Source organism: Neopsephotus bourkii, unplaced genomic scaffold (genome assembly GCF_033783945.1).
Source record: "Neopsephotus bourkii isolate Nb327-2 ecotype Australia unplaced genomic scaffold, CSIRO-AGI_Nbou_v1 NB_54, whole genome shotgun sequence".
Lineage (NCBI taxonomy): Eukaryota > Metazoa > Chordata > Aves > Psittaciformes > Psittacidae > Neopsephotus > Neopsephotus bourkii.
Window position 1 is genome coordinate 291138 of NW_026900571.1, and position 25290 is coordinate 316427.

The window sequence follows — 25290 nt, forward strand, 5'->3', positions numbered from 1 at the left end:
AGACCTGGTCCCATGCTGAGTCAATGCAGAGGAGCTTAGTCCTGGCAAGAAGTGACAGCACTACCCTGTATTTGGAACTGAAACTTGTTTCTGCAAGTCCAAGTAAGATGCATAGCTGTCCACTGAGTGCTCCAGGGCCAGCATATATGTTTAACAGCTCTTTTAATCCTCCTGTTTGCATAATGGGAAAGCTTTAGAGTAGCTAAATATTCTGTGGCCTGTAATAAAGGCTTCTGGAGAGGTGGCTGGTGCGGTGCTATTGCAAAAGGGAGGAAACATTCCCAGCTTGTTAATGGATAAAAATGATAACACTATGTATTATGTGTTGTTAAAGAAAGTAATAGATAGGAGTTAGAGGAAGGAGAGAGTTAAAATGGTTTGAGGGGTGCTGACCACATCTTAGAGCTGGGACTCTATACAGTTGATAGTTGATCTGCTTTTCTCTTTGCATAGAAGACGTTCAAAATCAGGTATGTGTACAAGATAGAGCTTAGTGGGATTTAATACTTCAAGGGTCAGTAAAACCTAAACATTAGTCAGCCTCTGTCAAAACCAGCTCTAACTACGTAAGATGCATCTTGCTTGCTCTCCTCTCTCAGTAATCTGCCAGCTCCCTCTGCTTAGGATGTCATCAGAAAGGGTTAAAACCCCATTTGGTAAGTACAATTGCTGTAGATCAAAAAGAAGAAGCCTTAAAAAAGATTTATAAAATCCCTGGTTTCTTGGTACACTTGACTTTTAGCAAAGCTTTCGAGATAATCCAAGTTTAAAAGAGACACACTAATATATTTGAAGTCAACCAGAGGCATTTGGTTCCAGGATAATAGTCATGCAAAATTACAGACTTCAGAGGATCTTGAAGCTGATAAGTAACTGTCATAAAAGGACTGCAGGCAGAGATGATGATCTATTTCTTGGTGAAATTGCCAGGCATGGCTTCTGTTTCAGGGCTGTTTGCATGACTGATGTTTCCATCTCACTCATGCTTCAGTCTGGTGTGAAACAACAGTTCTATGTGGATTTCTTTTCGTACACCCCTTACTTTCCTGTATGTACCTTTGTTTCCATGAGACTTGCCTCAGGGTAACATCTTCCATCATTACAGAAGAAAACATGTTGCAGTCTGCACAGTAGTCATCTAATGGTGTGAAACATCACTGGTAGTCTGTTTTGTAGATTGTGGATAGAGCTGGCTTCAGTAATGTATTTAGGGAGGGCCTGGTCCTTTGCCAGCCATTCATGCTTGTGGTACTGCTTCTTCCAGTAGTTCAGCAGGAGCAGCCTTACTTGTTTAGAGGAACATTGGTATATTGGTCGGTAATGCATTCAGACTTCTAATAATTTTGTATTTTGCAGACAGAAAGGTGTTAGTGAATTAAGCACCAGTTCTCCTTTTCACAGGGTGGTGTGGAGAGGATGAAGAGTCCTGATCCAAAGACTTTCTCCCTGCAGTGTCAGCCTCTTCTGCTTGCTTAGTTTATTTTACAGATTTTGGTGTACTGCACTTGGATGCCACAGCACGTGTAGGGGACAACAGTTTAGATATATGCATTATCCCTCTGATGTCACAAATACAAAATAAAACCCGGTTTATCTGCACGTAGAGCTTTGATGGTGTTGTCATGGGTCATCTGCAGAGGGATAACCATGTGAGATGTAAGGCCAGGAGTTGCAGAGATTTTGCCTGATGTTTGGTCCCAAGCAGACCCTTCTTGATCCTGAGTTATTTGCAAGGCTTTCGTGTGTTCTCAGTGCTGCTGATCACCAGCTTGTACATGTAATGTAACACCCCCCTGCTGTAGGTTAACAACAGCGAACAGTGTGGACTTAGGTTATGGGGTTTATGCTGCTTGTGGCAGCAGTAAGGTATTTATACAATATTACATTTTTTTTGTTATATATTTACACCATCTGTGGAATGTTTGATGAATATTTTTCTACTAATTTTGTTCTGATTAGGTAGTGTTTTCTACAAAGCCACAGTTAGTAAATTTTAAGATTACTCTATAAAAGGAATTACTAGTCATTCTGTAAATCCTCCAAATTAAATTCTGGTTCAATATGGAGTTTATCTTCTTATCTCTTCTATTACTAAGAAAGAAAAAAAAAAGTGTACTTTAAGGAAACTGCCTTCATGTTTCACAGCATATAATCCAGTTGAATACTCCCATATTATATTACTTCCTTATGTTTCACCTTTGGTTGACCTTGAAGTTTACAGGTTCAAGTGGATATTAATGATCTTGGGAATAGCTAAAATAAGCAGAACACAAAGGTAATAAGAACTTGTAGCTCCCCAAACTATTCATTGGACTGTATAGTTTTGCTTTTAATACAGGAAAATGCTGTGTTGACAGTCTGTAATCAGATGAAACAATGTAAAAATGCTCTTTCTCTAAAAGATTATTGAATGTGACAATACCAGTTCAAAGAGAGAGAGAGAGTAAATTCTATTGCAAAAAGCTCTTTTTAAGAAATTTTTCACTAAGCAACTATTCTAATATTAAGCTGATACAGAAATTCCTATTACTGGTATAGAGTAAGAGGATTTATAAATTAGTTTTACTTTTCAGATAATCTGCTTGTGCACGTGTGCATTTGTGCCAATTTTTGTTATGGTAAAATACAATCCACGGGTTATTTTTCTGCTATCTTGACTTGTTTTTGTATTTTGGTTTAATGCATACTGGTGTCATTGGTTTACACTATTACTCTTTGATTCTGGAAGCAGCAATGAGCGGAGTTGCATTACTTTTCAATAACATCATTCCATGAGCAGCTGCATTGTTTCATGTATGTGATTATTAGCAAGTAAAGTTGTTCTGTGTCATGGATGCTGAAGTGTAGATGTTAAACTTTTTGGCTTTCTGGAGCCAAAAACCTTCTTGCATGTGTATCACAGCATATGTATGTATAAATACATCTATATTTAGATCAGCTGGAAACAGAACTGTGGTTAGGATGCTTGTCCTTGCAAGTTTACATGATGCTTATACTGAGGAAATGTTTGATAAAACTAAAGACAGTGGGTTTGGCAAGTGACGAACCTGCTTCAGATGGTGGTTGACCACAGTCTTTAGACTTTTGTACATTTTCGATTTTGTAAGTATGACAGTCTGTAAAATAGATGTATGAATGAGCCAGGAAAGACAAGTTTCTCTTTATTTTTTATTAACAGAAAAATAAATAAAGAAGACAAAACATTGAATGCTGTGTTGCTATTTGCTTTTCTTTGGAGGATTTTTTTCCCCCTCTTTTAAATCAATTCCTGATGTGAACTGAATCCTCGCCAACCTTTTGCTAATTAATTCTTAAATTTTACTGTAATTCAGTTCACCTGTGGACCAAAAATATGTCAGATTTTAAGAGTCTGATTTACGGTGCGTTATCTGTGAAGAAGGGAAAAGGAATTCAGCCCCAAGCAAAGAGCTATAGGTGAACAGAGCAGTTGTGGGGCAGTTTGGGGTTGCTGTGTTGGGTATGTTTATAAGAACCTTTTGAATTGTTTGTTTTTAAGTTCTCCCATGCTCTACTGATAACAGGGAGCATATTTCTTCCTGGTTTAGAGTATAGTGCTCATGGTTTTATTGCAACACAGTAGTTTACATAAAACGTAGTGGGTTTGAAACTTGAAATTTTGTTGTTTTAAAAGCTGTTTTGGGATAATTTTGTCACAATTCTTGTCTGTCTGAAACGAGCTTGTGATTTTGTGTATTCTCAGCATTTTTTTAGACTTTTGCTTGTATGTCCATGAAAATCTTTTCCCATACTTCGTATGCTTCATTGTAAGATGAACCAAGACTTCCTCTCACATGATGCTCAGTAACAAATTCAGAGAATGCTTTCCTATTCCCATTGGTCTTAGTCATTGGTCCTATGTGTTGAATAATTTTTTTCTCTCCTAATGGTAGCTAAAAGCCTGTTTTATCACCCTGCATATGAAAACGATTGCAAAATTTAATTTGATCAGGTATACAGCATTGCCCAGAAGCATTGATACCTGTAGGTATGCCTTTATGAAGCTAAATATATATAGCTTGAATATAATAACTTGCATATAATAACTGTTCCCTCTGTTACTGCTGTGTTTTAACCAAGTTTCCCCTGATGCATACCCTTTGCTTGTGAGCTGAACCTTTTGAAGAGCAACCACTGTGTTCTGCCTGTTTGGTTTATGCCTGTGTTGAGTCAGCTGTATGTGAAACCAGTAATGAAGGAAAACTTGGGGTCTATCCTGTGGAGCTGCCTGGCAGTTCCTGCTGGCTGCTGAGGACTAGGCAAAACAAGTTCTCTGCGTCCCAGCTTGGCTTGCAAAGTGATCCTTCATGATAAGTCAGTATTACTGACTCAGGAGAATCCATGCTAAGGTGAAAATGGGAGAGGAGGCAAAATATTACGGAATTTTTTCCATTATCATGACACATGATGTCTTTTTATGAAGAGGCCTATTATATTAGTCCAATTAGTAATATACATTTGCAGTATTTATACCTGTATATTGAACAATATACAATGGACTGAGTAATAAACTCCTGATAAAAATGTGACATTCCTAACATTGATTACTTACAAATGTTTTGTGAACTCCAGAGAAGAATCTATTGTAAAACTTTGTGGCTGATCCTCAGCTCCTGTTTTTGCTCATATGCTTTAGCTTTGCTGGCTGCAAGCTGATTTGCAACACATTGAATGTTACCTCAGATCTGATTTTAAAATGCTTGACAGCTTCTGCTTTATCTGTCTGCTGTTTAAGTGTTTTAAAATAAATTGGTGCCAAAAGGCTGTTAAGAATCTAGTCTAGTTTTAATGATTTGATTTTCTGTATCTTCAGAATGAGATTTTTCCCAATTAACATTTGTGCTGCTTGTGTCTTGCAGAAAACCAATTTAATTGTATAATTTGATAATAAAGTTTGCAAGCATCTAATGCAAACATCTAATAAATGAGTTTGTCATGTAAGACTTTATCCCAATATAGGAGTATTTTAAACAGTACTAAACATTTATATACTAGAAAATACCCCTAGTTTGGAAGTAGTAAATAGCAGCGTATATCACATAGCCTCTAGAAATAGTCTCTCGTTTTCTTTTGGGGAAATTTCAGTAGTTTACAGAACTAACAATGTAGAAAATTCTCTTATGTGACCCTCCCTGTTGCAGGACTTGATTTATTTTTTGCTGAAGTATCTCATGAAGTACTGAAATATCTTCTGACCATTTCAGTCACTTACTTGACAGATTAATTTCTCATAGTTTCTTCCATCAGTTCTTGTAGTGTGATTATTGCTTTAAAACTGCTGTTCGCAGTGAAAAAAAAAATGCAAATCTCAAAACTCCGTGCCTTGTTGAATCAGAAAAGTTGGTGTTTTAGCAGCACTCCCCATGAGCTTTACTGAATCAATTGTTTTATCAACCAATTATGCTAGTATGAGTTAATTAATTAACTTGATCTTGATGTGACACAGCCTTCCTGGAGTATACACAGAAAGGAGGGAAAGGAAAGAAGGGTCTGTATAAACACCGCATGCAAAGGCTGAAGCTATCAGCCTGCCATTAGCCCTTTATCTAAGAGGCTCTTGGCATATAAATCAAACAATAACCTCTGTGTTTTGACTTGGTGCCAAAGTACACAGCCAAAGTTGAGTCTAGAGCAGATTACACCCACTGAGTGGCTTGAGGGCTTGCAGTGAAACTGGGAAATAACCATTAAATTGTTCAGGAACACATTTATGTTCTTTAATGTGGGTCTCACACTTTTTTGGGGGGGTTTTGTTTTTTAAAAAAGTACCATTTGCATGTTCTAATCTTAAAACCTCAACACATGGAGGAGATCTTCACACATATGTGAGGATGTGACAATAAGATGAACTGCTGTAGTATTTTTACTCATCTATGGTAAGGATGGTAATATCCGATTCTCCTTCTGCAGTTTTCTGGAAGCACAGTGCCAAAGTGACATTAGCTTTCTGTTTGCCCCCCCTTTTTTTTTTTTCCCTAAGGTTAGGATGGACAGGAACGTAGTTCAAGTTTCTGCTATGAGGCACATTTAATTAGGCTGACCAGATTGGCCCACCACATAAAATGTCCAACAGCAGAATTACAGTCCGCTGCTAAGAGACATTTTAAAACTTCAAAAGGTTGTCATTTTACTTTTAGAAATAACAAATGTTAGTCCCATTTGGGGATGTGCAATTTACATTTATCTGAAAACAAGCATTTTGGGATTTTGGTGTGTTGTTTTTTTTTTTTCCTTTGAAGAAGTATTGGTGCATCTTCAGTTGAATGCACATTGGCTTGCCCATCAAGTGCATGTGCTGGGGATGCACACAAATATGCAGCAATATTGGAGATTGAAGTCCTGGAAATACTGGTAGCTGTTCCTGTATAGAAGGTTTTTGATAAATTTGAGCCATTTGGTTCCTCTGTGAAGTCTGAAGTGAAGAGCAGCCCCTTTCTCTAAGCCCAGCTGTGTCCAGGTAGTGCAGCAGTGCAGAGATCAGCTCTTCTTATCCATACAGCATTCTCCACAGCATCCAAGCAGCAAGCAGCAGAGGCTGTGGAGGGGAGCTGTTGCTTCTACCCAGTGGGGGCTGTTGTGCATGGAGTGGGGTGCAGTTAGAGACTTGGCTGTCACTGTCCCCCCCGGGTTATCCGGCTGGCACGTGTCCCCAAGGGTGTGCAGTATAGCTGGCATAGCTTTGGTGCAGTGTCCATTGTCTCTGAAACAGCAGGGCAGTTGGTTCAGGGGAAAGGATGCCTCTTGATACGTGCCCCTTGCTCCAGGTTTGTAGCCAAATCGTTGTGTCTTATCGCAGGCTTGTGCCTTTCTTTGGTTTATCGCTATGCCAGTGACATATTGCCAGCAGTGGATTTGTCCTTCGTAGTAATGTTCTTCTAACAATCCTAGTGTTGTTCTTTTAAGTGCTGTGCACTTAGTGTGGATGTTGTGTTGTCTTTAAACAAATGTGTGTTATTGCAAAGGATATGTTTCAGCACGCTTCTTATTTTTAGCAGTTGCTCAGTTTTGGGCAGCTTTGTGGTATTAATGAAACTGTAATTTAATCTTTACTGAGTTTTTCCCCTCCTCCCTCTCTCTTGTGAAAATACACAGGCACAGTTTAGCTGTAAAGCTGTATAGACATAGGGTGAAAGTTTTGCTGATATATGTCTTATGTTGGGACTATCACAATTTTCCTTCTATTTTTTTTTTTAACTCTGTAACAGTACAAACACTACTACTTCACTATGCTGAAATGCTATCTTTTCAGCTGGTTAATTTTTGAAGCCCAGTCGCTGTTGTTTTCTGTCACTTATTCAGAGCTTATGTCAGCGAGTTGCTCTTTGAAATCCCATGTCCTTTGCCAGATGTAGGAATAACCACATTTGCTTATCTTTCTTTCCTTACCATTTTGCTTGTATGATGTCCTCCACCTGGTTATTTGCTGTTTCTGATCTAGGATGTGCTTTCACCTGACCCCAAGCTGTTTAAAACCAAAACGCAACTGTACGAAGTCATCTTTTTCTTTCTTGATTTGAGCTGTAGAAGATCTGGGAAGGAATCTGAGTGTAAATACTGACTTTTCAATTTGGCCTTTGAAAAATGGTGGGAGAGACTCTGTTTTTCAGTAAGCCTGGGGACACAGCAAGGGTTGCATGTAACTGAAGGAAAAAGCAGCCTGGGCAAAAATCCAGTAACAGAGAATGTACATGTCAGTTCTATCCTCCTTGACTGGAAATTAGATCACATTAAAATAATTTACTTGCCAGAGACTACAGATGTGGCTGATTTTGTGGCATAATTTTGGTAATTATGCTATATTGCTTGGACAAGAGTGTTTGACTTATTTTCATTTGCTTAATTATACATGCTGATTGAAGAAATACATTGCCAAACTAATATTATAAATATGAAGGACGTTAAGACCGTCTGGTTGGTAGATCTGAAAATGTAATTGTAAATGGGGAAGGAACATTTAGTTGTTGAGTAGACACATTTTCTAGTATGGGCTTATTGCTTCTTGAACTTTTACTCTTGCATTAGTGACCTGGAAGACCAGATTTTAGTAATTTAACAGTACTAGACAAGATCTGGAGCAATAAGGGAAGCAAATATCTTTCTGTACTGGTGGTATGAAGCAAGAGGTGTTATCATTTTAGCCAAGTCTAAAACTGTGATGTTGTAATTTGGTGTCGTCCCCCCCCCCAAAGAGGTAATAAGTGTCTCCAGGTTTCTGTGTTTGCATTTCGGTTTGCATCTACTCTGAGAGTTTGTTCTTCTTGATGCAAGATTAGGCATTTGATTATCAACCTGTAGATGTCTAGGTCAAGCAAATTAGTTTAAGGGTCTGAGCTGTGTTTAAGAAGTGCCAACTTTTTTCCTGTCTGACTCAATGCATAGTCTCACACGGAGCGTGTTTCCATAGCTGAAAGGGGTGCCATGGGGATTAGAACAAGTTCCACCACAGTGAGTGTTGCTGAAGCTAGCACACCACCAAGAGAACTGCTTACCAGACTGTACCCTTATTTCTGATTAAGGCTTTGGCTTTTTTGCCCTGGCGTCTTGCTACTAGTGAACATTAGATTTCATTGAGCAGTCTTTCCTTTGGGCATTGTAAATTTGGGAAGCCAGCTCGTTAGCCACTTCACAGCTAACTTGTTCTAGTCTTGATTTTTATTTTCCGCTTCTCCTGTCTTTAATTAAAACAAGCCTTTGGACGCTGCAGATCAGAGCTGCCTTGAACTGCCTACAGCTGTCTTTGGTCAGCACAGAGCATCCCAGTCTTTCTGACCTGCTTCTCATCAGCATCTCTTTCCTGGCACTTTTGCCATCTGATGTCTCATTTTAGGATTCATATGGCCTGATGATTTGGTCATTTTCCCCTATGTCTTCACAATTCAACTTTGAAAATTGGAATGCAAATACCAGAAGTAGGGAAGCTGCATCTTTTAGGTGTCTAAATTTTCTCTTCTTCTTGTATAAACTCTTCATTGATATTTTAAAGTCCAGATTATATGCAGTTGAATTCTGACTGGTTTTGGAACAAAGAATGGCTCATTTAAAAAAAAAATGTAACATTATTGTGTGAAGGAAAGGGAAAAATTTGTAATTATCAGATGTCTGTCAAAAACCTTGCTTTATGTATATCAAATAGCTGTGTCTAACAGGACTTTTCAAAGCTTTAGCTCTGGACATAACATAATGTTTTTGTTTAATAAACGTCTAATTTGTCTACCAGACGACTGTTATGCTTGTTTTTATTTTATTCTGTTTCTGAGATGGATGGTTGATTCAAAGTGCTCTCTTTGTCAGGCTTGCTGTGCCCTGCAGAACATTTTGCAATAGATATGCAGAGACATGTGCATTGTAATATTTATCTATTGTTGTGACATTTGTTTTGAATGGTGTTTTAAAACTCCTGATTTTATTGTAGTGTAACTGTAAAGAATATTTTTTTTCTTGCAGAATAACATGATTCCAACAATATATTCAAAGGTCTTGTAATGCATCATTTAAATTTTTAAATGTCCTTAGATTCGTAGAACTACTTTCAGAGTGCAGTGGTTCACTAGATAATGTGTAAAATCAATAAACAGACCTTGGGAAGTGAAGGAATGCAAGAGGAAGGAGAAATGTGAATTGGGATACAGGATCCCATACGAATCACTGATTACAGCACCAGTGTCATCGGATTAGGGCATTTAGACCAAAGCAGAGGAACTGTGGAGGGGAAAAAGAGGAGGGGAAAGGCACCATGACAAGAGCTGCAAGGCAGTCACAGACAAATGTCTCACCAAAAGGGGAAGATAAGATAATTTTTTTTTCCAAGCGTTAGGAATCTCTGAAAGGAAAATACCGTGGTAACTTCTCAGGTCAGGCAAGAGGTAGCACCAGAGCCCTGTACTGTGTCCCACTGACTTATTTCCAGCAGCCATTCCTGACTTGCCTCGATGAAGTTAAAGAATGGGCAGTTGTTCAAAGGAAAAGCTGTTCTCTGCAAGTGTAATAGAGAGGGAGTGGGAAAAGTGTTTTCAGCAGAAAACATACAAGTACTTCTGTTACTTTTTCCCTATTACATAAAAAAGAGCTGAGCATAGAAATGTTGCTTTCTGTGGGTTGACCTAGTCAGTTGGCTATGTATGTGAGCTATTAATATATATTGAACTCATCCTGTTTAGATATTGCTCTATGTACATTACCTAAAGCACTGAGTATCCTGCAAAGCAGTGGGAAGAAAAAATGTCTTCAGAAACTCGTTGGGTTACAGAGATCCAAGCATACAGGAGTGTGGTTGACCCCCATCTACTTTTAGGCTGTACCACAGTTGGTTTGCTTCTTACTATTTTTGGTGTGTTAAAGCAGAGCTCTGGGACAGTGCAAATTTAGGTCCTTGAGATTAAAGAAAACCTACTGTGGCAAAAGGAGGAAAAAAGAGTGTGCAAGCCAAAAAAACAAACCTCTCCCTTGCCATGTTTTTGGGTTTATTTTTTCATGCATTAGTGTGACTTATTCTTACTTTTCTGTTTGGTTTTAAATTAGTTTTATTTTTTATGGTTTTTGTTTAAACTAGTAGCAAGTAAAGTAGCAGCTAAAACAGGGACTTGCAGTAGTGATTATACAAATAGCGTATATGCTGCTTTCAAAGACCTTGTAGTCTAAATTGACAGAGGTGATGAACACATAGTGTGGAAAGGGAGAGCAGCAAGCAAGGACAACAGGTAGAAAAATGGTGCAACCTTATCATGTACATTCTGACTTTTACTGAGGTCTGTAGATGCTTTTGGGATGAATTTTCCATGCTTTGCTATTTGCTAAATATCTTTATGAAGTATAGGAGTAACAAAAACAAACCTGTGCAAGATTTGGGAGACTTATCTTCCTTAAGTTGTTTGTTTTCTGTTGTTTTACAGTGTTAGCTCCTGGTGCCTGAGTTTATGTGAGACTCTGCTTGAATTTACAGTGATGGAAGAACACTGGCAAAATGAAGAACAGGTTAAAATCTTAGAAACAGGCATTTTTCTTTGAAATAGAAGAAAAAAAGTCTTTTTAAAACCAGCTTCCTGCCAGTTTAGGCTTGATTGCTGATCTGTATAGATTTGTATTTGAAACTGCATGTTCAGGAAGGGATTAGTCAGCAGGCAGAGCAGTGGCATCTTGCAATCCACACCTTGGCCATGATTGTAAATGTCATTGAGACATTCCCTGTGAATGTGGTGTGAGCAGGGTCAATAGGCTGCATTTAAAAGTGATGCCAGGTGGGTAGGATGGAATCATAGTAATTGGGTAGATAGCCTGTAAAAATAGCTTACCCAGGGTTCTATTACTTAAGGAGGATTGTGTTGAACCATCTAGTTGCTTTGGAAATCTCTTTCTTATTTCTTGCACTGTTGTACAATATAAATAGGTATGCTTTTTCTTGTGAAGGATCCCCTTGTAGCTGCTGCATGTGAACAGCTCACAGCACCAGTGCTCAGATGACTCTTTGTGATGGTGTAGAGGAAGCTGCTGCAGATGCCCTGTCTGCTTAGGAATGCTCTGCCTTCTGCCTCTGTCACCGATTGAGTTGCACTATGTGAAAGAGAAATGGAAAGATTGTGTCAGGTCATCTGATTGTTTCCTAACGCATGCCAATAGGATGCAGTTTGCTCTTCCTATTTGTCTGTGGTTAGTTCAGAAGAAGAGTAATTCAACCTTCTTCCCCCAGTCCTTGAACCCACGTAAGCCTTGACACACAGGATGTGGGTTCCTGGGATGACAGAAGTGGAGCTTGTCCATCCTCTTACCTGGTTTGGGAGATAGCACAGATTGCTAAATACAGCCCTCCTGTTGCAATAGAGCATAAGCACAGCTGCTCTCTAACAGGTATCAAATGTATTGTTAGGCTTTTTTATTTTCTGTGAAACAAAGCTTGTTTTGGCATGTTTATAAGCATGCTGTAAATGACATAAAAATGTATTTAGGAGTTAAGTGTCTCCTGAGAAAAAACAAAGGGAAGGTTTTTCTTTAAAAAAGGAAAATAAAGGAAAAAAAAAAACAAAAACAAAAACAAAATCAGCCAAACCCAAAGCCCAATACAATTAACCCCAATGTGTGGCTTTAGCCCCAGGCGAGAATTTTTCTCCCTTCCCCACTTCTACCCCTGAGAAAACACAGAATGCATTGTCAGCAGCAACAAATGCAGTGTCCTGGAGGAGAGCAAAGACTGGTGGGGAGCTGACTGCAGATGAGCCACACAAATTCCTAATTTAAGCTTAGCAACAGCAACAATAAAAACAGGCTCTGTAAATACGGAAACTGTAAGTACAGTTAAATTCTGCAGTGGATTATTCTTTTCATATAAGGAGAATCCTTGAAGCCCAAAGTGATGGTAGCTCATCAAATCATATCAACAGCCTTTGGCGTTGGAATCACAATCACAGAATGGTTTGGGTTGGGAAGGATGTTAAAGATCATCTGGTTTCAAGCCCCCTTCACCACCCTGCCGTGGGCAGGGACACCTTCCACTAGGCCAGGTTGCTCAAAGTCGCATTCAACCTGGCCCTGATGCACTGTCCCTCAAAGTATTGCACAACTTCTCTGGGCAACCTGTTCAGTGTCTCACCACCCTCACAGTAAAGAATTTTTTCCTAATATCTAATCTGCCAGTTTAAAAGATAGGACCCTTGTCCTATCTGTATCTGCACTTATAAAAAATTCCTCTCTGGCTTTGTTGTAGGCCCCCTTTAGGTACTGGAAGCTGCTCTAAGGTCTTCCTAGATCTTTCTCTTCTCCAGGCTGAACAGCCCCAACTCTCTCAGCCTGTCTTCATAGGAGAGATGCTGCAGCCTCTGATCATCCTCGTGGCTCTCCTCTGGACTCACTCCAACAGCTCCATGTCCCTTTTGTGTTAGGGGCCTCAGAGCTGGATGCAGTACTCAAGGGGGGTTCTCAAGAGAAAGGAGCAGAGGGGGAAGATCACCTCCCTCAGTGTGCTGGCCACACTCCTTTTGATGCAGCCCAGCATACGGTTGTCTCTTTGGGCAGCAAGCACATGTTGCTAGGTCATGTTGAGCTTCTCATTAACCAACACCCCCAAGTCTTTATCCTCAGGGCCACTCTCAATTGGAGAGTAATATTGGCTTTGGGATTTAAACTCTCATGAGGAAGTTATACCCCATGCTTTCCATAGATTTTGGTAACAGAAGAAGTTTGGACTGTTTCTGATATTCCAGTGTTTGAACAGTAGTGGTTACTTTAAGGCTGATACACTGCTTTATTATATGTGAATCCTAATGCTTTGTAATTGGTAGCAAAAAATCCTAGATTTTATTCTTTTAAACTGTAGCAAGTATTTTGCTAAGAAAAACCAAGCTTTTATATCACTTTATTTTTGCTTGTATCCTGCCCACCTCAGAGGAGTTACTAAGTAGGAGCACTCATCTTAAAATATAAATGTTGTCTTAAGCTTACTCCATTACTCAAGCAATGTTTAGTGTAACCCTGTCATTTTCTTATAGTGATCCAGCTGCTAAAGCTCTCTGGGAGTCCTTCATGAATCTCAAACAAAAGGAAGCTGTGATGGAGGCTAGGAGACACCTTGTGGAGGCTGCGAGCAGAGAAAATTTACCTATTAAGATGAGCATGGGTGAGTAGCATGACATATCCTTCGCTGCAAAGCGTCATTCTGAAAGGTTATGCCAGCAACTCTTTTTGCACTTCACCCTCTTGGGGAAAACTCACCCCATCCTTGGTTCATCCCCATCTTTGTCAACAGATTTCAGGTGAGCATCCTGGCTATTATAGGGTCTTTATGGTATGTAAGTGAGAGGCAGTTATTTTATTTTAAATACCACAGCCTTAAACAGATTGAAAGCAGTGGTGAAGCAATGGAGTTCTATGAAGGAGGGATTTAAAGGTACGCAAATGGCAACTAGTGATGCTTATCTTTATTCGAAGCACAGGAGTCTGCGTATTCTTGAAACATCAGCAGGATTTTTGTCCTGAAAGCAGGCATTGTAAATGGCAGCTGATCTGGTGGAAGTTGTGCAGATCTGGGATATGATTACATTGTACAGGTAGTGGTTACATTACACAGGTTGCGAGGTTTATGTGAAGTAAGGCTGCCTGGCTCAAGAGAGTTTAAGCCAAAAACCATGTCTGGGCACTCTTTAAACTTGGAATTCTTAAGCATATAAGAGATACAGATTACAGCATAATGACTTTCAATAGTTTTTCTGCAGAACCTCATTCTCACTATATACCATACGTAGTGAAATGTAGGAATTGGTATGTTAGGCTTATAAAAACTAGTATTGCTCTATGCTTTAATAATTTTTTGCATTTTATGCTCTCTAAGATTATTTTATGCTGAACTTTTCATTAGGAAAGGTCCTCATGGGATAAAATTAATATGCTTTTATCTGGGACTCCAGAGTAAACTGCCAAGATATTGTAGAAGAATTAGATGTTCAGCCAACTCATGAACTCTTAACTAGAACATTTCCTATATTGTATGGTCTTTACAAATAGCTAGAGCGTGCATTTAGTAGGTATTAATCAGAAATACTAGATTGCTGCAACAGTAATGCTGTAAACTGTTTTAAAGAAGTGGAAAAGGAGCAGCTGTGAGAGAGTTATTACAAATTTGTCTGAAGGAGGTATCTTTTAACAGGATAATAAAATCTTGTTTAAGCTTTCACTGGTACTGTGTGCAAGTATTCACCATAATAACATAAAAAAAGCCCCCAGTTTTTTCTAGTATATATGCCTTAAAAATGACTTCTTATTTTGATTAATCAAATGATTTTGAAATTCAGCTTTGTTCTGTCTACCACCTCTGCTGCTTTGTGTGAATGACTAGATCAGCCACTCTTCTGTGGCCTCTACTGATGGTGTCGAGTGAAGGATGCAATAACCTGATGCTTACTGATGTCAGCCTAAATGTCTGACATACATGCACCCAATATAGTGCTACGTAGAAACATTTAAGAGCTGATGGTGAAACAAATTTCTGACTTCTTTTCTGTTAGAGTGTAGCTGTAATTTGCTGATGTTTATGGAACTTGGTTATTTATTTTGTGAATTGTGTATTTATCTTGCACGTGAATCATATTCAGTTGTTAACTTTGTACTTGAACTTCAAAGGGTGAAACAAAATTCAAAGCGGTCTTATAAATGATAAACAGGGAAAAATTAGAGTCAAGGAAAGGAGGGCATTAAGGTCACCAAAATAAAATCTTCTTACTGAGCATAAATGCAGAACACCTGAAGATCACACCCAGGTGTCACATTGTCCAATGACGTGTTTATTAATGACTTTCTAGAACAGATCTGCATGTTTACAGCATTCATTCCTTGTTCATCCTGCTACAGAACATCTTAGTTCTCTGTAGGGAAGCTGGAAATTGTTTTGTTTATCAATTGCTGCTTTTGCTGAGAAGGAAAAATTCTAATGGCCTATTCTGGTCCTGATAGCTGTGTTTAGTTGAAAGGCTCCTTCCACCGCAGCTGTGATATGAGGCAACACTGGCTGGAGAGAAGGGAAATGCTTTCACTCTGCTCTGTGCTTAGGTTTGAGTGTATTGGAAGACCTTGGCTGATTGCACACTGATTTTCAAAACACTTAGGGTATTTTCTGAGTTTTTTATGGCCCTAATATTAAATGTCAGAGAGTTTTTCTAGCATGAAAGTTGCCTCTTACTCTCTTTACTAAGACCAGCTGTGTCAGATGGTAAGAGTATTTTCCTTTTACTACTGCTTTCTTGCCTTTTTCCCCCTGGAAATAAAGAGTGAATTATATTTGAAAGCAAAGCTTTGAATTCCATTTGGTGTAGCTGAGCCCTCCTGCAGTGGCCACCTGCCTGAAAAACTGCATCACGTGTGACACTGGCAGCGTGGGACCCCTGTGCAGCAATAAGAAACTTGATCCTGTCCTGTTTCTGTATTTCTGGTGCAAGGAAAATAAATTCTGGTATTTTCTGGGCTGTGAAAGGCTGCTCATTACTCTGAGGTGTGCGTGTGCTTGCCCATGCTTCCCCTGCAAGCCATGTGGGTGACACGCAGCTTTACTCTTTCTCTGCCTGGCTCTGTGTGGCAGAAACTCTGACAGTTATGGGAGGCCCCACAGATCAAGCTTTTGCTTTCTGATGTCTTCTGAATGTGTCTTCTGGATGTGTCCTCATCATCCTGAGAGGGAAGGAGAGTAAGAGAACTGTAGAAGAGGACACGTCTTCTCCCCAAACATCCCCAAATGTCTGCAGGCCACTGGGAGCTCCATGTTCTGCTGAAATTGGCAGGAGCGGAGACAGGAAAGGAGTTCTGAGGAAGGAGAAGAAAGGGAAATGAAGGAAATCAACAGTTCTGGACATACTTTCTAAGCTGAGTAGATTTGAATGCTGCTTTCAGGTGTTTCTGATTTGCATATCCATTTTGTTAGTTGTATCAAGGAAAGTGCTAGGGATGTCTGAAAGTCCGATTGGCCAGTTCAGAAGGGATGAGGGTAGAAAGAACATGTTTGAAGATAAGCTGGCAACATTTGGCTGGAAGTTTTGGTGAATCAACTCTTGGACCAAGCCCAGTTTCAAATTTAAGATCATCTTCATCACATTTGTAAATACAGCAGGATTCTCTCCTTTTTCTGTCGCTATCTTCTACTCAGGTTTTCAGGTGGGGCATTAAGTGGTCTTGTGCCATCTTCAAGGATTTGACTTTTTTCCTTCTCCTTCTTCCATTTATGTCCTCGGAAAGTGTGTATTTTATCTGTAATTTCTTTTCGTGAGCAAAACAGTGTTGTTACAAACTTCAGTGAGTCACATGGGCTACTAAGCTGTCCAGAGGTGTCCACTGCTAGCATTCTAAAATCCTGTTTCTTTTTTGAATAAGAATTGCAAGTCTTGGGAAACCACATTACAGAAGGACACAAAGCGTCAAATGACGGTCCGTAAAACTGACTAGAACACAAAACTACAGCTACTTTGCCCTTTCCTTAGAGAACAAAACCTGAGCTGTTTAGCAATGTAGCCTATTTGATTTTCTGGGGTCAGTCCTGCAGAAGGAAGGCAGAGCACTGTGCAGAATTCCAGCCAGCATAAAGGCTTTATGCATGCTACATCCGGTTTGCTTACTGTTTAATCTGTTCCATCCATAAATACATAACTGAGTATAAGGGTTTTGAAGATGTAATTTCCTGTGGAGTTTAGTAATGCTGCCAGTATTGACTTTTGGGTAGTATTTGTTTGGTATTTCTTACTGTGAATGTGCTGATATTGAGCCCCTGCTTTACAGGATGATATAAACGCACTGAAACCATGTCAGTAACATAATAGTTACTGCTAAGTTTTGCCTTAACCCTTTCAGCTAGATACATTTCCCAAAACAGTAAGTTTTTGCATGTAAACAGGTGGAGCTGTCTTTTGTTAGATGTCCAGTTAAATAAAAAGGAATTAAAATACTCCGTATCTATATACACACACACTTTATAAAATCAACAAAGAAACAGCAAACAACACTTTTAAAAACTACATTAGCACCAGTTTGTCTCTGAGGTAGTTTTCTTTGTGTTTTGTATATCTAAGTGAATGGTGATAAATATGTGGGGAAGATAAATATTTGCCAAATTCTGGTCAGATATGCCTTTGTGTAAGTGTAAATGTATAGGTGTAAATTATTTTGGCATAATGAAAATCCTGGCGTTTAAATAAATGTATTTTATTTAAAGAATTACATCTCGTTTTGAAAAGCTCTTTGGAAGGCAGTTTAGGAGATCAGTGGAATAGCTTTTTTGTGAGATTTATAGCATTGTGCTAAATTAAAGTGAGATTCTACTGCTCAGCTCTTAAAGTAAGTGACTGTAAGGAGTTCTGCTCCGAGGCAGCAGCCTGACTTACACTGGAAAGGTTGCTGGTTTTTCCATTCCTCTACTTCCTGTTCCATTCTTCATAGGTCTGATGCATATCTTAATCATCTCCTCAGCATGGCAGCCCATGAATCTCTTCTGGAAAGCTTTGCTATTAGCATAGTATTTGGCAATGGTAAAAACTTTGCTACAAATGTTCTTTTGTGGGTTTACAATCACCCTTGCTCTTCTGTTTGCAAAGAGCACAGTAAACCTTGATCGAGTCTGAATTCCTTTATTGTGTCATTTTACTCATGGAGACTGATGGAAGTCGAAACACTGGTATAATAACAGAAACAAAGTGCAATCTGCTGTTACATGAGCCCTTATTAAAAGAATTAAAGCTTTCTGGTTCCTTTATACTTGAACTGTACAAATACAGTTTTAAAAATCAAGATTACCATAAAATTAGCAAAACTTCAGGCTTTGTGAAGTAAAGAGGAGTACTGTAACTTTTTTAGATAGGCTGGTTTGCATGGGTTGAACTGAACTCTAAAATTTGTTCGGGGGGAAAAGGGAAGATCCAGACATTTTAGCTTGGAGATATGAATACCGTTTTGAGTTAGAAGAATACCTTCGCAGCCCAGAAACCAAATGTATCCTGAGCTGCATCAAAAGGAACAAGACCAGCAGATCAAAGGAGGATCTTGCCCTTCTGCTCTCATGAGACCTCACTTGGAGTATTATATGCAGTTCTGGTGTCCTCAACATAAAAAGGACATGGAACTGTTGGAACAAGTCCAGAGGAGGGCCTCGAGGATGATCAGGGGACTGGAGCACCTCCCATATGATGATAGGCTGAGAAAGTTGGGGCTGTTCAACCTGGAGAAGAGAAGGCTGCGTGAAGACCTCATAGCAGCCTTCCAGTATCTGAAGGGGGCCTATAGGGATGCTGGGGAGGGACTCTTCATTAGGGACTGTAGTGATAGGACAAGGGATGGCGGGTTAAAACTTAAGCAGGGGAAGTTTAGATTGGATATAAGGAAGAAGTTCTTTATTGTGACGGTGGTGAGGCACTGGAATGGGTTGCCCAGAGAAGTGGTAGGAGCTCCGTCCTTGGCAGTGTTCAAGGCCAAGTTGGGCAGGGCCTTGGGCAATGTGACCTGGTGTGAGGTGTCCCAAGCTGGGCTTGGGCCTATGGCCCCATTATGCAGAGAGGAGATCATATTATAGACTGGTTCTTGTGTTGTTTAATGTACGTTTCTCTGTTGCCTGTTTACGTGGTCTGCAAACCCTTTGAGAAAGCAAGCTGCAGAATGATTGAGGCAGTAGCCAAAACCTCCCTCCAGGCATCCTCATGAAGCAGAAAGCTGCCTGTACCAACTCAACTGGGACAGACCTGGCTTAGTCTGAGGTGACCCTAGTTCCTGATGGTGGGTCTCACAGCACTGCTGCAAGGGCTCATTGGTGTTCTCAAGACATTTTGCAAGGGGATGGAACACTGCCTGTCTCAGACTTGAGCTCTTCCCACTGTGCAGCCTGGATCCTGAGCAGGCAGTTCCTGAGTTGTTAGTCTGTTCTTTGTCTCATCAAAAGTAACAGAAGCCCTGCAGTGTGGGACCATCTAGCCAAGCGGATTTGTTTTTTCCAGCCTGTTGCAATAGTGAGTTCCTGATTTCTCCCTGTAGTGCAACTAAAAATGTAGTCTTGACCTGAAGTAAATGTTCCCAATCTCAGTGATGGTTAATACAGCAGATGTTTTGTTGCATCACTCAACTCCAGAGACAGGAAGGCTTTTTGCTTCTTGGAGTGCTAAATATTTTTGAAGAGTTTGAAGAGTTTCTGAAGGTCTGGATACATTCCTGTTTGGGGGGCTTCTGTATAGGCCTTTGCATTCTAAGGGGAACATTCTTTGTGGTTAGGCTTTCCTGACAGCTCTTGATGAAGATGGTCTTTCTGAGCAGTCATTACCATATTGGGAACTGCAGAAAGAAATTGATGTGGCTGTTTCACCCTGCAGTGTTACATGAGGATGAAGCTCAGGGTTTTGACACCATCAGGTATGGTCAGAGTATTCAGCTAACTAAATAGATCGTATCTGCTTATAGTCATCAGGTTTTGCCAGTTTAGGACAGAGATGTTGCTTCAAGGCTTCAGATATGCAAAGAGCATGTAGCCTGCTGTTTTTCTTAAGCAACTAAATTTTCCAGGTCATCTCTGTAGCTCATTAGATGTCACAGAAAAGATGAAGGATACTGCTACTCCTGCCAACAAAGCTTCCTTTTTTTCAGGAGATGTGACAAAATAGCTGAGGTGGAGAGATGTTCAGGAGCAGAAGTTTGTTTTTCATTAGTAAGTGACACTGCATTTACTGCATTTGTATGTAGTGTTGCTTAGAAGCATCACCATCTGTGCACTAATCATTATTCTTCTCTCCAGTTGGATGCTGAATTCAGGAATGTGCCAGTTAATTTTTTCAGTGCTGGTACACAGGAGAACATCCCTGAGAGCACAAAACAATTGCTCAAAAGAGAAGAAAAACGTACTTTAGAATAACTGAAACTATGTGAAGTGTGGTGTGTCCATCTTATATTTTGCAGTTTATACTCCATCCCTTCTTCTTCAGTCTAGCATGTGTAGTTGAAAGAAACATGTGCAGTGGAAAGAAGCCTGAATGGACATGAATGGAGTGCTTACTGGGCTTGGAAATGGTTGTTAGTGTGGACGTAACTGTGGAAGAAGCTTGGTGGTAACAAAGAGGATAAGGCAGTGGCAGAAGGCTCATTTTGAGAGCACAGCTATGGCATCCTTTCTTATCAAGTGTATCCCAGGGAGAGAATTCTGTAATATGAAATTGACTGTAAAGGCCTGGCAGGAAATTTTCCCTTTTTGAGGACTGTCTGCAGCTTAGCACAGAACGAGTGGTATCAACAAATATTGATTAATTGGAGAATAATTTTGGGTTGGAAGGGATCTCTGAAAGTATTCATCTAGTCCAACCGCTGTTCAAACCAAGGACAGCTGAAGAGGTAGATATGTTGGCCCTAGTTCAGCTGAATTTTGAATATGTCCAAGGATGCAGTTCCACAGCCTGTCTGCGTCCCTTGCACCAGTCTGAACTGCTTTTGTGGAGAAAATGTTTTCCTTTATGTACAGATTGTTGTTTTTTTTTCACTTGCTGCAGTGTGTGACCATTGCTTCTTGTCCTTTCACTGTGCACCTCTGAAGTCTGATTCAGTCTTCTCTCTAATCCCTTCTTATGTCCTTGAAGACAGTAAGTAGCTCCCTTTCCTTCTTTTACCCATCTCCTTCAGCTCTTACTTTTGCATCACCTTTTCTAGATCTCTAAACTATTATACTGACCCTTCTCTGGATTTATTCTAGTGTGTCTTCTACTGTGGAGCCCAAAACTTCATTTTCCGGATGCTGTCTCACAATTACTAGAGGGCTCTAGCCGCTTCCCTCTGCCTTCTGGCTGCATTTGTGCAGATGTCACCTTGGTTCGCTCCCATTACTGCAAGGGTATGTGGCTGATTCATGTTCAACTTGACAGACACATTTAGTCTGGAATTTTAGAGGCATTTAGGTCACAGATCCACTATTAAAGACTATTTCAAATGAAAGAAACACAGAAAAAGTTGAAATAAATACTAAGAACAAAGGACTTTGCTGCAAAACAGCAAGTTGAAAGTGGCAAAAGGTTTGCAAGTGCCTACAGGCACTCATGAAATGTGTTCTTAGTGAGTGCTATTGTTTCTGAAGTTAAAAAGAGTTGAAACTGGAAACTGCTGTGTCCCAAATGTTGAAATATCATGCTAGCAAACAATAAATTTTAATCCTCCTTGTTGGACTTCAGCTCAAACACTGGAAATGTATAAAAATGAGAGGACAACTTATAAGCAATTACTTAAGTTTACTGTTGTTAACTTCATATGTGTTATCTGGGCAACAGCTTGAGGACTGAAAAAGAGATACTGTGCAGGATCCAGACCCAGAATGCGATCATCTAATGCAACAAGTTTAAAAGTGAAGGGACTCTTAACTTGTGGAGCAATGCAGGATATTTCATGAAGAAGAAGAAGTCTGAAGTCATAAAGGCAGCACTAAGTAGCGTGTTCTTACCCAGCTCTATCCGTCTTGTAGCTGCTCAGCTGATTGAGTCAATTTTTATTTTTTTAAACATCTTACCAGTTTCTTTCCTTTGTCTCTCACCTTTCCTTTCTTCCTTCCCTTAAATTGCCTTTCAGTAGATTATGTTCTTTTATGACTTGGGGAAAACACTACTTTGCATCTACCTGTTTCTTGTGCGCTGATTTGTCTTTAATGGCAGAGTATCAAACTGACCTTTTAAGAGCTTTTCTGAAATCCATCTTACTGAAAAGAGAGAAAAAAAAATTGAGGATAAAACATCAGTGTAATTTACACATCCTATCTGAAAAAAAAAAATTGAAATACCAAACCTTCATCTTAATTGTAGAGATGAAAAGAAGGTAATGTTGTGGAACATGCAGTCCTGCTGGGTTCTCCTACTGCAACAACAGCTACAGCTGTTGGGAATGAGTTTGAAAGTGGTCCTGCTTAACGAAGACATGCCTGATTTAGAGAAGGAAACTGAAATGGATAATGTGAAGTGCACTCATAGCAAAATTAAATCTATTTTATTATCTGTTTTAATTTAGGTGTCTTAATCCAAAACTGAATTTACTCAGAATAGAAGTTTTGTAGAGCATCTTGTACTTCCTCTATTGCAAGAAATTTGTCTAGAGGCAAAATTTGTCCCTCACTATGTTAGGAAGGTGTTGCCTGCAGGTGACTGTAAATAATGTGTTGCTGTTCTTATTTAGGAAATCAAGTGTTGTTCAGAATTGTTAGGGGTGGTGTGGGCTGGTTTGTGGGGTTTGCGGTTGGTGTCTGGTTTTGGGGTTTTTTTAGTTGCTGGGTTTTTTTGTTATTTGTGTAACGACCACTGCATTATACATGATGGGAATTTACCTTAAAAAAAGAAGCGTTAGTACTGGGACTACTCACGCTTAGCGTAAGTTTAAAGAAAGACTTCAGTTGGTTCTGAAGCACAAAGTACCATGTTTTACCCTAAGCTCTGGCTGAATTTTTTAGGTTTGGTGTGGTGGTTTTCTGTTGATTTGGTGGTGTTTGTTTGTTTTTTGGGGGGGGGGGTTGTTTTTTCTTTATTATTATTCTGTGACTTAATATTCTTGCAGAAATAGCATTTCCTAGGTTAATTTAGTTTACAAAGTTTCAGTACAGGTACTTTCGTGTCATCTGTCTCTTGTTCAGTGATTAATATGCTGCATGCTAAATAGTCTCTTGTGGTGTAAGATGGATAATGGGTAAAACCATAATAAAACTGTAAAGAATGTCATATTTGTGTCTCATACCTCACTCTGTATTTCACTGTGATAAAACGGTTAGAAAGTGAAACACAGAACCCTGTACAGTGATGTGAAACAGAGAAATATGCTGGTAGTATGTTATCTTTGATTAAATTGTAGTTGGCACATAGATGCAGGACTATTTGGCTAACCTTGCTGTCACTTTTAAGAAAGGAATGAGGTGACAATAGTCTTTCTATGTGTCCAGACTTTTGGGATGAAGCCTTTCTTTCTTTCTTTTTTCTTTTTTTGTTAATGTCATTTTTTTCCCTAGACAGTCAACCCAAACGCTTAAATATGAACTTGTGGCCAGGTCTCCTTCCATGTCTGGTTGTGATTAGTTGAAGATAATTCTCAAAATTTTGAAAGAAAACAGAAGTGTGTTGCTCTTGCAGGAGTTTTGCAAATATGTAATTTCATTGTATATATTCTTTGCTAATGTAATACTACAAAGCTTATATTAACTTCAGTATGAAGTCTTTTTGTCTTTATAAAAGTATTAAGGCTTTTTAAATATAGATTGTGAAAAGCCTATATAAATGTGGTCTTTCTCTAGACAATTTACATGATGTTCACAATAGTGGGGCTTAAACATTAATGCACAAATAAACATTTGTGAAGCTTTCAAATGGGTTTAATGTACATGTACGTTACTAATTTTTTATACTGCTTATCTTTAAAAGGAAATGACTGTGGGTTAAAAGCTTAAAAATTTAAATAGTATTTACTTGCATATATATTGGTAACTAGTACTGTTTTGAGAGGTGGTGTAGGTAACAGTACTTCTTCATTGGCTGGAGTCAGCAGTGACTCAGTGCTTCTAATGCTTCTAAACAAACAACTTTTACAAACAAACCAAATTGCCCAGGAAAGGCCAGAAGGCTTCTTCCTGGTTTTGAATACCCATTAGTCAGTAGTACCTGCAGGTGACTAACACTGCTGCATAGAAATAAGCTGGGGTTTTATATAAATATATAAAAAAGTGAAGTATCAGAGATACTGTTTGTTAGTTTTTGAATGCTGGTGCAACTTCCTGAAAAGAAGTAATTGTGTTGCCATCTTCTGTTCTCTGCTGAAATTTGTTTGGTAGGCTTACTCTTTTTTTTTTTTTTTTTTTTTTTCTGATGCTGAGTGCTGTTACATCTTCTCTGTCTTGAAAAGAAATACTTTGAAGTTTTGAATTTGAAAGGGGGTGGGGGGAGAGAGGTTGGTTGGTTTTTGTTTTCCCTTCAAAAAAAAGCCTGAACTGTACTTGTAGGCTGTTCATTTGTGATGACCCAGACATGGTTAAAAACACAGGAGCCTTAAGCCTCTTTGAACCTGGGTGAAAACTAAAACACTTTAAGTGCAAGAAAAGAAAATTTACTGCAATTGCTGTTATATATATCTCTGTGGAAGCAGTCTGGTTGGAAATAAGGTACAACTGGCTGTACATGTGCACTGTGATACCTTTGTTTCATAGGTTGTACCAGCCATAATGACAGTATTTTACATCAGCAGGAGAATTTGTGCATATGGGCTGGGAGATGCTAAATCTGATGTCTGCTTGGCACACAGCAAAAATGCATGGCACCTGCACTTCGCTGGGGCACTGGACAGTTGTAGGTATTATCTCTAAGTATTGCACTTTGTGTCTTAGGAGATGACAGAAAGGGTTTCAGAATTTCTTTAAGTTAAGAAAGAAGCCTTCTAGTCAAAAAAAAGGGGGGATCACTCTTGAAGAAAGTAGTGGAATGTGATGAATCATAGAACAGTTGGGGTTGGAAGATCATTTAGTTTCAACCCCTCTGCCGTGAGCAAGGACACCTTCCACTAGATCAAGCTGCTCAAAGCTGCGTCCACCCTGACGTTGTACACTTCCAGGGATGAGGCATCCACAACTTCCCTGGACAACTTGCGCCGCTGTCACTCTCACAGTAAAGTTCCTCATTATATCCAGTATAAATCTCCCCTCTTTCAGCTTAAGTCCATTCTACCTTGTTCTATCACTTCATGCCCTTGTAAGAAGTCTTTCTCCAGCTTTCTTCTAGGCCCCCTTTAGATACTGGAAAGAGACCTAGATACTCTAGGTCTCCCTAGAGCCTTTTCTTC

The 25290-nt window shown here is 39.4% G+C and overlaps 1 protein-coding gene across 1 annotated transcript in view; it reads left to right on the forward strand.

The window, feature by feature from the left end:
• Window positions 1–25290, forward strand: part of SCFD2 (sec1 family domain containing 2) — a 191775-nt gene that overhangs the window by 20727 nt on the left and 145758 nt on the right. The window contains exon 3 of the mRNA XM_061352578.1: window positions 13494–13621. Within this exon, the coding sequence (XP_061208562.1) occupies window positions 13494–13621 (128 nt within the window). The remainder of the gene's footprint in view (window positions 1–13493; window positions 13622–25290) is intronic.